Genomic DNA, 13,717 nt, shown 5'->3' with positions numbered 1-13,717 from the left:
TTAGTTTGGTTGTTCTGTTCTGACGGGCTTGGATCAAACAAGAAAATAAATAGTGACGAATGGTGCCAAAGTCAGTGGTAGATACAGAGTCTGTATTAATGACAGTGCTACTGGTTGGCAGTTCATATTGCCCAACGAAAGCACTATAGGATTTGATCAAATTTAACCATTTTCCTGTAAGTTAAATATAGCAAAGCCTTACAAGAAAGCATATCACCCTCCCTCACCCCCTCCTTTAATCACCATTTCAACATGCAATACACACTAACTACCATTTACTGGTAAAGTGCTAGCTTTGGGAGGCTGGAGACTTTTTGATTTGCTCTCAAGACTGACCCCAATAATTAACCTCACATATTCCCATCAACAAGGGTCTTATCATAACCATGCCTCTTCCGCCAGTTAATTATTCATTTACTTCCTCTAATCATTTAAGTTCAATACTTCTGATTAAAGTCAAACTCAGCTCCCCCCTTCAGGGAAAGAAGTAAAAGAGTTAAGTGCACCAAAGAGTTCCTCAATGTCTTATCAATCTGAGTGGTGCCATTTTAGAGCCGTGTGGCAGTGGAAGCCCATTCATAATTGAAGCCGAGACAGGCTTAATCTCGAGCCAGTGCCTCCCTGTGCAGCACGCTCCCACCACCAACACAACTGGAGCTAGCAGCTCCTCTGTTGCTATGCAACTACAGCAAAGAAAGAAAGGGGGGGGGGGGGGGGGAGAAAAAAGTGTGCCTTCTGTAGATCTTTAGAGGGCATCATGCTACTCAGTAACAGACAGAGACTCAAAGGTAAAGACAACAAGCTTTATGTTTGATCACATCTCATAGTCTGAGGAGCACCAACTAGACAGAAGTCTCCAGTCATCTTTTACACATCACTTTTTTCCCAGAGAAATAGATTACAAGTTGACATAAAAGCATATCTTCATCAGTGTCAGGTGGGCCTTTCATTTCATCAAAAAAAAATAAATGTAATGACATCAACTGTTGTGACATTCCATCGGAAAGGAAGCACACTGATGTGTTAAGTGGATTGATGTACATAGAGCTGTGTGTTCCCTGGTCTATATCATCCATATCCTCAGAATGACCAGCGAGGCAAGTTTCCATGGAGACAGAAGTGGAGGTAACATTCTCTTGTCAGTTCTCATTTATTGCAAAGCTTTATTGTTTTTGGAAAATTTCCCCCTGGTAGTCAGGGCAGATGTGTTTTGGATTAAGCAGACAAGACCTATAGACATGGCTCATCTAAAAAAAAAATCACTTAAATCCCCCTTTATTGAATTTCATGTAAAATAGTTGCATGCTGCACAAAGTGAATGGATTTTGTGTGTGTGTGTGTATGTGTATATGTGTGTGTGTGTGTGTGTCATGAAATTGGAAAAGGAGAGCTCCTTTTCTAAAGTTCTGGTATGTAATGTGATCACACTCTAGTGGCAGAATGGTGGTACTACACAAACAAAGAACTGTACATGTAAAAACATGAATATCAAATCATAGCAGACAACTGTTAATGTAAACACTTGCTCAAACATTATACATCATGATCAAAGAAATCACAGTGGAGTATCAGTTCTAAGAATCAGCATTCAATCTTGAGTCAAGTAGAATGCTATCCTATGACAGCTGTCGTATTATATGATACAACTATTCACTCATATTATATACTTATCGTAAGAGTTGGGGGGGAGGTCAGGACATTGGGTGAGAGGCAGGTTACACCTTGGACAGATCACCAGTCCATTGCAGGGCGAACATATATGGACAAACAACCATGCACATTCACATTTACACCACACGGGCAGTCACCACCAGAATACCTGGAGAGAACCCACACGAGGCACAGGGAGAAGGCTCAAAACCAGGGCTCGAACCCAGAACCTTCTTGCTGTAAGGCAACAGTGCCAACCACTACACCACTGTGCCGCCTATATATTGTTATTATATATAATCATATTATTAGTATTGATGCCTGAATATCTGAATATAAAGCCACCGCATGGTTTATTAGGAGCACCATACTAATACTGGGTAGAGCCTCCATTACTCTCAGAACAGACTCAGTTCTTTGGATTCCACAAGATGTTGGAAACATTCCTTTAAGATTCTGGTCCATGATCTCATCACATCATTTCTGCAGCTTTGTCAGCTTCACATTCATGCTGTCAGGTCATAAAGGGATGTACATGGTGACCAACAATACTCAGATAGGCTGTGGCATTCAAACCATGATTTAATGGTGTTAATGGTGTTAACTGTGCCAAGGAAACATCCCCCCTACTATTACACCATCACTACCAGCCTGGACTGCTGACACAAAGCAGGTTGGGTCCATGGATTCATTTTGTTCAAGCCAAATTCTGACCGTACCACCCTATCTTAGCAGAAATCCAGATCATCAGCCTAGGCTAAATTACATACACTACAGCCTCATATTTCTGTTCTTGGCTGACCGGAAATGAAACCAAGATGGACTTCTGTTGCTGTAGCCCTGAAATGTAATGGAGAAGTAGTAACAGAAAATGGACATACTTCAGTAGAGTAGAAGTAACTTAAAACTGTAGTTACAGTGCCTGGAGAACTGTACTCAGTCAAGTAACAACAGCTTTTCTAAGTTTTTAGGTTGCTTTTAGGTCACTGATATTAGGTATATTAAAATATTTGAAAAAAGAAAGAAAGACTCATTTAAAATGTTTCCAGTACACAAAAGAAAGTTACTGCAGTGCTTAAGGAGGCAATTTTGAAAAGAGCAGGAACTTTGAACCTTCTTTTCGCTGTTTCAAGTATTAGACATTAAGCTACGCTAAATGTTTGTTTAATTGTAAAAGAAATGTTTGGCTAATATCAGGAGGATGGCTCCTGCTCCAGTTGTGATTAATTCCTTCTGTTTTCTAATATTTGCAATAAGCTTAATTCGGTAATGAAATCACTGAGCACTATAAAGCTACTGCCGCAGCAATCTGTGCACATTTATTTACCATTTGGCATATTTAAACTACATTTCCCAGCATCAACTGTACTGATTGGTCATCATATTACGCACGAAATCTCGCGGTATGTGCGGTTTGACCCTGCCCTATGTCTCGCGCACTCGCAGCTCCATCGCTCAGTATATAAAGCAGGACGACGACGGAAGGAGGACGGCTGGGGAGTCGCAGCCCGGGATTGTAAATAAGACCGCTGAAACTGTGTTTTATTTACAAAAGTGATGCCGGCTGTTTTAAAATACCGTTCCCAGTTGTTTTAATTCGTTTTTCGTAATTTTTGGCTGTATTTCTCGCCTATTTCCGTGTGGTTTTTACACTACGCGTATAATGGCGAGCTCGGCTAACTCGAACCCAGTGGTAAGGATCAATCTCTAAGGATTGTCAGCGGGGAAAAAGGGGGGTAAAGTTAATAGAAAGCTGTCGACGAGCTGGTTTTATTTACTGCAGGAAATGAATCTGTTTTAACAGACACTTCACGGTTATGCCAAATAAAATGAATACTTAAGTTCAATCAATCGGCCATTTTAATCAGTTTTTCGAAACTAGTTTCTTTCAGATAAAACCATCTGGTTGGAGCAGTGGCTAACGTAAGAGGAGCAGTAACGCGTTATTTCGTCAAAAAAATCGAACACTTGTGAAATTGTGTAGTAGTCGAGATTTAGTGATTAAAATGCAATTTTTAAGCAATGGGCGGTTTGTCAGGTTGAAGCTTCCATGAGTTGGCCGGTAGTTGGTTCATGGTAGTGTCTCAGAGGCTTGTGAAATTGATTGTAACGTTAAAGCTAAATATGGATTATTGTTTTTTAATGTTTGTGCTTTTACTTAAGTTATTGGTTGAAGTACTGCTTGAGTGAATAGGTGGTAAAAGGACAAATGGTAATTGTAAGATAAATAGTTAATTTTGCATAATTTATCAAATACATATGTACGCAAAGCACCTTGCCATCATCCACTGCGAATGAATTACGCTTATGTTTTGACAAATTAAAGTATCCTTAGTCGAAACTCGTCAACGCTCAGTCAAATGCCTCATCATTGTCCACCATTCCACGCCCAGAAGGCAGGTTAGCCGTCCCAAACCACCACTTTTACCCATCTCATGTCAAAATTTGTCCTGCTCCCTACCAATAAGGCCATTCTGCTTCGCCAAAGCTGAGAACTCATAAGATAATACACCGAAAATATCCTTCACATTCCGCCACATAATGTTTTAAGTACGGGGCTCTCGAGCGCGCAGTTTGCCGCTCCGTAAAATGGCTTCCACGTCTCCCCTCTCTCCGGTTCTGGCCCTCCTCCTTTCCGCTGCCTGGTTTTATACAGCCATATTGGCTCTCTAATATAGACTGCCCGGGATGGGAAGGTGCTACTCGACGCTACGTCACCGGCTCTACATATAAACACCAGACTGTGCTTTAAATAGTGGAGTGCAGACAGGGGGAGGGAAGGAGAGACCGAGGGCCGTGCTGCGGACACGGGGGACAATGCAGTGCAGTGAGCGCAGTGCGGTGGCCTTCGTGTGTGTCGCTTCTAGGTTAACATTGTACCGCTTTCGTCTGGTGCTGACGTGCGAGCGTTGTGCTGTTGTAAACCTTTAAACGGTATGCGCTGGTTGTTGTCGTATGCGCCATATATGTCACCGTATCCCGAGGGATTGTATACCCTATTGGTCGTGACACATATAGACCTGGCTCTTATGGATTAGTATAAGAAGCCACGCAATGCTGTGCATACATTGTAGTTGAATCCCAGGGATTATATTGCAGTGGACCAGTTTTACAGAGAAGCTATACACCAGGATAAAACCATATACACATTTGTGCTTATTTAGCAAGGGAAAATGTAATGTGTTATAACACTAGTCATAGGCTGTTGCTGGTGTGATGGTGAAGCTGAAGTGTTCCTATTAAAATGAATATCACACACCACAATATCTATGTAAAAGTAGGTCCCGTTGATGATACTAAATGTTTTTTAAATGCAAAGTTCAAGGACCCTCTGTAGCAAAACAATGATGACAATAATGAAAATGTGATTTTTTTTCCTCATAGCCTAAACTATACAAGTCTGTGATTGAGGATGTGATAAACGAGGTGCGAGAACTGTTCCTGGACGAGGGAGTGGATGAGCAAGTGCTTCTGGAGCTGAAAACGGTAACTGTCCTCAGCATTACTGTTCCTATGTACAGCAATCACAGATAAAACATATCACCAGTGCACAAGTGTGGTGAGATGTGCTTGATCTTCTTTAGAATGATGTAAGAAGTTGCAAGTTTCAAGCTTCTCCTGGACAGTGACAAAGTATATATCTGATTTAAAAGTACTGTGGATGGATTTACTTTCACTATTATAAAATTTAAATTAAATTTTAAGTGGGTAAGGCTGTGTTTAAACAGAAATATTAAACCAATTCCAAAAAATCATTTCCGAAAAATTCATAATCTTGTGTTTGCAGTCAGAGACGATCCCCTGACAAATGACACCCTTCTGTCGCTTTTTCCTCTCTCCGATGTTTCAGCTATGGGAGAATAAACTGTTGCAGTCCAAGGCGGTGGAGGGCTTCCATACTGAGGAGCAAGCAGCTCTGCAGGCCGCTCAGCAGCAGCAGCAGCAGCAACAACAACAGCAGCAGCAGCAGGTTCAACAGGTCCAGCAGGTCCAGCAGGTCACTCAGCCAACACAGGCCCAGCAAGTCATCCTGCCTCCCCAACAGCAGCAGCAAGGTCGGTCTGCACCGCCACCACCACTCTGGCTGAAACAACTAGAAACAAACTCACTGCAAAATGTTAATATGGTAGTCATATACTCCTTTAAGCTATTTATCCACCTTGATAAATAAATAAATCCCTTAATTTACGTGATTTCTGAACAGAATTTTATATTCAACAAATTAATTTATGACATAAAACTTGGATTTAGTACATTAAATGACTCAAACAAATTCAAACTTCTTCTTTTTTTAAAGGATATTGTTGGTGATTGTTTTGGGGTATGTTATGCTATGACTTCAACATGTTTCTCTCCACAGCTCCCCAGCAGCAAGTCATTGTTCAGGATTCCAAGATTCTACAGCACATGAGTGCAACGGGGATGGTAAGTAGATTTGTGCATATAAATTAAATATACAGTTATAATTTGGGATTTGTGTGCCTAAGAAAGACAATAAGTACAGAGTGGTGTAGAACTGCTATTACAGTGGAAGTTATATAACCTTGCTGACAAGATGCAGATGACAATTTCTGATGGGCACTGAACAGAACAGCAGGAGTATCAATAAGTTCAGCTGATCTATCCTTACATGCTGTGGTGATCAAAGCTAAGACCAGTGTTTGTTTACTGTTAACAAACTTGCCATTTTGCAAGAGAAATAATCCCAGACTTACTTTGTTGCAGTGGAACTGCAGTCTCCTCAGTCTCTCAAAACTTAAACACTCTGTTAGTTTCAGATATTTGTATTGAGTGAAATGCAAGGGTTCAAAGTTCTTAAATGTTTTTCCACTCATACACTGAGGAGCCTGCCAAACAGAGGATGACAGGAAAGGATCTCAGTGCAACGCAGCAGGCCTTTTCCTCAGAGCAGGATGACTCAGTAATAGAGATAAAGGACTTTCAGAGGGAGTTGTTTAGCAGCCTGGATTAGAGTGGAGATAAAGCCAGGAATAATACATACTCTTACACGCTCCTGTTGTATCTCATACACGCATTTTCCTTCATCAGTTTTAATTTCACACAATGGTGTGTCAACACTTTCCTTCCTTTTTGTACTAGCTCCTCTCACACTGCTGTTCAGCTAACCATCTGTTAATGTCAGGGCTTGCACCTGGGCTGCTGTAGTAAACCACATTTTTTTCTCCCTTAATTCTAAAACCATTCTAAGCTTCACTTGCAAATGTTTAACCTTTCACCATCAAAACCTAGAAGATAAAATGAATTAATGCAAACCTGTTATTGTTGCTTTTATCACATCAGCCAGGGGAATATGAATATTAGCAATTTAATTGTTCAGAGGTTTTGCTGTATTTCATAAATATCAAAATTTCTCTAGAGGAAAGTACATCACAGGAAGTCTTGATTTTCACATTATTGAATAAAATCCTTCAGGCCATAGTATGTATTATTTTGCCTCAGGAGTGCTGCATGTGTATGTGCGAATGAGTTTTCCTCACTGCCTCAATTCAGTCATTCCTGTGTGTGTGTTCTCCCTTTCTCCTCTAGAGTGCAGCAGCTACTGCAGCAACGCTTGCTTTACCCACAGGGGTCACCCCATACCAACAGCTCATCACCAGCCAAGGTAAAACACTCACAGAAGCATTTCTGCACATCATGTTGATGTCAGGTTTTATTTCCCCATGATAACAATAAATCATAGATATCATTTATTTAAAATGATTCCTAATGTAACACACTGGCTGCTCCAAATGTCCCTGCCAGTCTGCTGCCAGAGATCCATGCACTCATCTCTCCTCTGTTTTGTGGTCTCTCAGGTCAGATCCTGCAGGTGGTCCGTGCTCCCAATGGAGCTCAGTACATTATCCAGCAGCCCCAGCAGCAGATCCTCCTGCAGCAGCAGATGCAGCCTGGTGGCGTGCAGGCACCGGTCATCCAACAGGTACGCCCGATCACACAGGTAGGAACATTCAGCTTAGGAGCGAAAGCCTTTGAAAACTCAAAAATAAAGTGGGCAGGAAGTGCCACACAGCTGCATGTACTGTCTTCAACTATCATCATGTGTCTAATCAGTCCATAAATCTGCCCATGACACACGTAGCTATTTAGCTGCATAGCTGTGGGTCCTCTGGCGCTGAAGCAGTGGAAGAACCAACTTTTGGAAATATGGGAAAATGAAATGCCATGAAAAACATGAAGGGATTCTGGGAAATCAGGCTCACCTCTTTTCCCTAAAGGAATATTATCCATGACCCTACTATCCAGTACTTCTCCACACATGCACCAGCAATAGTTAAATGAAGCTTAATATATCTATTACTACTCTGCTTTTCAACACAATAGCACTAGTGGTTGTAAATTACAATATGTCAGTTGAGATTTAGCACAATTTATGACATTTTCAGATGTAATTCCCCTAGAAAAGTCCCAAACTAAACTATTTATGAATGTTAATCTGAGAGCTTCTGTAAAATGTGACGTCTTCCTGTTTACTGTGTGTCCAGGTCCTGGCTCCTTTGCAGGGAGGCCTGCCCCAACAAACAGGAGTCATCATCCAGCCACAGCAGATTGTCTTAGCTTCAAGCAAAGTCCAAGGCAATACACAGGTCAGCACTTCCTTCATGACAGATTATGTTGTTCTTATCTGGAAGTTTTCCATGCAGTTATGTTTATCTCTAATATACTGTGCTACAGCCTTTTAATCTTGTCATAGATGGACATGTAAATGTATTCTTGTCTGGGAGTACTGCTTGTGTGTTAGACTTATTCTTCTGTAGTCAGCATGGATGAAGCCTGGTGATAAACTTACAGGAAATTGGCCATAAACTTGTGTTATTTTTCCAGATATATAATTTTGTATATATGCTGTTCTTTTAATTATGGGTAGTTAATTAAAATAATATAATATCATATCAAAGCTAGTCCAGCATCATGTTGACCCTGTTTTCTATTTTCTATTATTCTCGTTTGGCGTTGCAGGCAGCATCAATGGCTCCACAGCCTGGTCAGGCAACAACAGCAGCTTTGGTCCGACAGCTTCAGCAGCAGGCCCAGGGTGCAGCTGCACCACAGGCCCAACCGCAGCCTCAAGCCCAGCCCCAGGCCCAGCAACAGGCCCAGCCTCAGGCTGAACCCCAGCCTCAGACACAGCAGCCTCCCATGATGCTGCAAGTGGACGGAACTGGAGACACCTCTTCAGAGGAGGACGAGGATGAGGAGGAGGAGTATGATGAAGATGACGAGGAGGAGAAGGACAAGGATGGGGGAGAGGATGGGCAGGTGGAGGAGGTACAAGAAGAAATAATTCAAATGTCTTTGAACAATTAAACAGAAGACCCAAAGACAATGTTACTGTTTTGTAGCAGCTGATTTTCAGTGGTGTTGTCAGATTTTGCTGAAATAGTTAGAAATGATGTTTCATACATGACTTGGAATGAGGACCACAGAATGCAGCTGTTACAAATGTCAGAGATGTCAGGTATTTGTCACATGCTTTTCTCTTAGTGTATCAGGTTTATAAAAGTAAGATAAACTGGTCAAACCACAATAGTTGTACTAATAGTAAATATAGTAAATAATAAGTAATAGTAAATATGTGTTATCCACTAGCATGTTTCTCCTCAACAGAATCATCATGGTGGATTAAATCACCATTTTAAAGTTTTATACCTTATCAAGGACATTAAACATAGTCCAGCTTGTTGGCTTTGTTTGTTTCTCAGGAGCCACTGAACAGTGGGGATGATGTCAGTGATGAGGAGGACCAGGAGCTGTTTGATACAGAGAATGTAGTGGTGTGCCAGTATGACAAGGTAAGAAATGATCTATACACTGAGAGGCTACAGTGCAATAAAACCCATCAACCTGTAGGTGTAAATACACAGATGCCTTATTTCTAATTTCCTTCTATTTTTTGATCAACTTTTTTTATTAGAACACATTGGCTTTTCACATCTCTAATTCATGTATTGTTTCCTATTATATATTAATATTTGTGGTGATAACCGCGGGGAAATCTGAATGAAAGCCGTAGCATAATAGTTTTTCTACACTCGAAGACGTAATTAAAACATTAATGTTATTACAGCTTCTTAAAATATTTTGTCAGGTGTCGTTATAACACAGAAGTTATGACATTTTGCCCATATTATCCAGCTCCAGTGTAAAGGCTGTTGCACGTAGAAGGATAAGCAAGTACTACATGCCCCTTAAACTGTTCAACTGTTTATATCGTGGCAGTTTCTGTCTCTGGCAATCAACCAATCAAGTGTATATTGTTGCTTGTTCAGTGTTAATAAACAACTACAAGTCAATGCTGGTTAATACCAGTGTATGTTTCTCTGAGCGTTCTGTGTGCATGGGCTAAAGACATTAGAGCCTGTGTCCACTGTAAGCTGAAACAGTGTCCATCTGTCCTTGACGCCCACAACATTCATTTCCTTCACTCTACTCCCCAGATTCACAGAAGTAAGAACAAATGGAAATTCCACCTGAAGGACGGGATCATGAATCTGAACGGGAGAGACTATGTCTTCTCCAAAGCCATTGGGGATGCCGAATGGTGAAGTAGAAAAAAAAAAAACAGGAGCAGGAACTCTGTAACTCCTTCTATCCAGTTAACAGACACTTCAATATCCTTCCATATCCTGTGACTGGATTCATTTCAGGAAACTTCTTCTGAGTCTTTGAGAACTCTGACAAACCCAAAGGACTGTGAGGGTACTGTAAAACCTGGGTGTCGTCAAAAATACTCAACTTGCCTTGCCGGGATGAGAAACCTACAGGGGAAGGGAAAGCCTGTGAACAGAGCACTGTTTCTCTTTTTTTTTTTCTTCTTCTTCCAGGCTTCTCTACCTTTTTTGTTCTGAGATAATTCACATAGGAAAGTAAGCATTTCACATCGTATAGGTGTAGTGGACCAGGGTGACGTGAACTGCCCTGTCACAGGAGGTCAGAGGTCATTCATTATAACCCCGTAGATGAGAAACATCCTCACAATGCACTGTAGTCCGTTGACTGGATTGACTTGTGTCTACATTTAAGTCTAAACTTAGTGCCACCAGTCGAGATCGCTGCCTTTAGAATGGCCAGAATCAACCTTCTGGCTTCTAATTTTTGTCCTTGGATCGTAATTCTGTCTCAATTCATGTATGAAAATGGTGCTCCAGAGTGTTTTATGTGGTTAACCATCTGTTATTGTTTTAATTTTTTTTTTTAAATGTTTGATGAAGGGTTAAGGCAAAGAAGGTAAAATCACATTAATCTCAAACTAACTAATAGTTTTTAATCTTGTAGGGAGTGCTGAATCCAAGAAAAAGCTGTTAATGTCCTCCTCTGCTTCTCTGGAGCGTTATTCCATCTTTATCTCAAAACATTAAAAAAAAAGAAAGAACAGATCCAACACTGAAGAATTGTACAAAATGTCTAAAAGTTTGTCCTCTTGCATCTTCTTTGCTCTTATTTTAGTTATCTGCAGCCGTCTGAAAATTTGCACTGTCAGTTTATCAATGTGTCGTGAAATCAGTCAGTCAAATTAATCAATAACCACAGCGTGCTCTGTTCTGTCCAGTTACGTGTGTGTGAGTGAGTGAGTGAGAGATGGTGACTGACTACACAGGCATGTGGTGAGTGTTCACGTGTGTATGATGACTTGTGTGTGTTGTCACTGCTTTTCTCTGGAAATTTGTTAGTTTATTCCTCTTGCACACCCCGTAATCGCAAACTGTCACAAATTTAAAACAGTAAAATAGAGATTTAATTTTTTTTTCTTTCCTTTTTTTGGTGGGGCAGCGTGGTGTCTTCTTTTTTTTTTCAATATTTATTCCTGAAAGTTGATGAAATGTTCTATTTTTTGAAAAGGTTGGAAAGCCGCACCAAACTGTGCTCTTATAATCTAATAAGTGTTCCTTTTTTTTTCTGTTGGCTGGACAAAGCTACATGATGCTGTGTTCCAAATCATTTCGTCCACCATATGTTCTCCTGTGCTTTCATTTTATTCATGATTTTTAAAATGAGAATATTTTCTATCAAAGTGAGTTTAACTCGGGGGGCCCGTGTGTTTCTCTGCAGTTTGTTTTTAGTGCCCCTGTTGCAGCAATTTGAAATAAAGTACGTGTTTTTTTGACTGTTGTGTCGATTTGGTTGTCAGACGCCTCTGTAGAGTAGAACGTTTTTAAGAAAAACCACATTAACACCAAGGAAATACTGATAAGGTAATTAATGTAGAACCAATCAATGGAAAAATAAAAGTTTTTCTCACTTGTTTCACATACATGATTGGATTAAAATACATTTCTTATTAATTTTTCCCCCCACTGACAAAGCATCTATTTTGTTTTATGGACATTAAAAATGAGATCGCATCCAAAATCACATAAAAAATAGACACTGTTAATGGCCCAGTACCATCTGCAAATGACAAATATAAATGTGCTAAGAAGATTTCTAATACATTTCTAGTAAGACACAAACAAGAAAAATATCACTCCCAGAAATCCTGCACAGCATCCAGTAGCTCTCCATGGTTATTTTTTATATCAATCAAACAGCTCAATTACTTATTTTATGTTAATCTCCATATTGTTGGATGTTGTCTGCCCACTGAATTTTATTTCACTTCTGGTATTCACAAAAGATAGATGAGTTTATGATAATGATGTCTATTAAAAATGTATTCTAATTGTTTTGTTGTGTATCTTCTAACTGATGATTAAGGACATGTATTGCTCATATTATTCATTTAATTTTTTAAAATTAAATCAAGTTTGCATTAAGTCGCAAAATAAAGAGGTGTCTCTTTTTCTTTTCTCAACCTACTTTTAATCAGGTGAATGAATCAAGTCAATAATCTTTAAGCACTTCATACATTGCCTTACTACAGTGGTTTTCATCCGTTTCTGATTGATGTATCCCACAGCTCTGTAAGATAAATTCCAGTACCCCTTCATATACACCACCACTCATTTTTGACTTGATGTTATTTAATGTTGTTGATACTGACAGTCACTGGATACTGTTACTACATTGTTTTCAGTTTCAGTCAGTTTGGTCCGACTTTAATTTGTACTACTATGACTTAAATGGCAGAGGCTGAACATTTTCACTTATTCGTTGCATTTACCTAATGTTAATAATTTTCTCCATTACTTTTAGCTAATGTTAATCTTCTCTATTACGTTTCCCTGAATATTTCCACTATTTATCCATCACTTGAAGCTATTTCAAATTGTTAATCTTTCTGTTACATTAACAATTTCAACTACTAGCTTTTTCAACTGTTTATCCATTACTTTTTGCTAAATATTTTAAACCATTTATCTATCACCTTTAACTAAGTATTTAGATTTCCCCACTCACTCGCTAACTAGCTTTAATACACTGTGTTCAGCTGTTACAGCTGACTCAATGTGAATATCATCTTTTAATAAAACCTTAATTTTTATTTTTACAAATTAGCCGAGCTACTCTAATCTTTCCACCTATCCCATGGAAACTACATAGGTACCCCTTGAAGTACAAGTACCCCTGGTTGGGATCACTTACTTACAGCAACTGATCTGACATGCATGTGAGACCCAGAATCTGCCAAAGCCTGTCTTCAGTTCCACTTTTTTAGCTGTATAATCCAGCGTCTGGGCAGCTGTCAGGGTTTGCACAGCATGGGCGTTCTCCCTGCCTTTCTTCTAATTCCTAACCAAACTGATACAATCCCTGTGTATTTCCTTGTGGGTAATTATGAGATAAAGGTGTGGTGCTGTCTGGGATTATAGCCGAATCAGAAACTACAGGGAGATTTTGCCCTTGATTGTAAATGGATTTGAGGCAGGCTGTCACTTCTACAGTATATCATTCTTCACAAAGACTTATTCAGGCCTGAATAGACCTAGTAGAGGAAGAATGTATCCCTGGCTGCTTCTCATGAAGTGGGCCCTCTTGCTACTCCTGGGCACTCAGGCATAAGAGTCTGAGCTGCTGGCGAATGAGACTTATAATGAGGCCCTGGAGATGTCTAGCTTAGACTCTATAGCTTTCTCTGCTTACCAGCTAACCCACGCTGACTGCCAATCAG

At 40.0% G+C, this 13,717-nt stretch overlaps 1 protein-coding gene across 2 annotated transcripts; it reads left to right on the top strand.

Moving 5' to 3' along the window:
- Positions 1 to 3,113: 3,113 nt before the first annotated feature.
- On the top strand, positions 3,114 to 11,773 carry gtf2a1 (general transcription factor IIA, 1). 2 transcript variants are annotated; one of them, XM_018694785.2, is made up of 10 exons: positions 3,114 to 3,343; positions 5,035 to 5,136; positions 5,501 to 5,705; positions 6,011 to 6,075; positions 7,198 to 7,273; positions 7,467 to 7,591; positions 8,154 to 8,255; positions 8,629 to 8,937; positions 9,372 to 9,461; positions 10,107 to 11,773. In XM_018694785.2, the coding sequence occupies exons 1-10, from the start codon at positions 3,314 to 3,316 to the stop codon at positions 10,212 to 10,214; spliced, it is 1,212 nt and encodes a 403-aa protein (XP_018550301.1). In that variant the 5' UTR covers positions 3,114 to 3,313; the 3' UTR covers positions 10,215 to 11,773. The 2 variants fall into 2 exon arrangements, with proteins under 2 accessions (XP_018550301.1, XP_018550300.1); XM_018694784.2 differs by having other exon boundaries at positions 7,467 to 7,609.
- Positions 11,774 to 13,717: the final 1,944 nt, after the last annotated feature.

This window comes from Lates calcarifer, linkage group LG7_1 (genome assembly GCF_001640805.2).
Source record: "Lates calcarifer isolate ASB-BC8 linkage group LG7_1, TLL_Latcal_v3, whole genome shotgun sequence".
NCBI lineage: Eukaryota > Metazoa > Chordata > Actinopteri > Centropomidae > Lates > Lates calcarifer.
This window is presented reverse-complemented; position numbering and strand designations above follow the sequence as displayed.

Coding starts and splice junctions, on each gene's coding strand:
- gtf2a1 (XM_018694784.2), top strand. CDS start 3,314: ATGGCGAGCTCGGCTAACTCGAACCCAGTG. Junction 6,076..7,197: donor ACATGAGTGCAACGGGGATG/GTAAGTAGATTT, acceptor TTTCTCCTCTAG/AGTGCAGCAGCTACTGCAGC. Junction 9,462..10,106: donor TGGTGTGCCAGTATGACAAG/GTAAGAAATGAT, acceptor TCTACTCCCCAG/ATTCACAGAAGTAAGAACAA.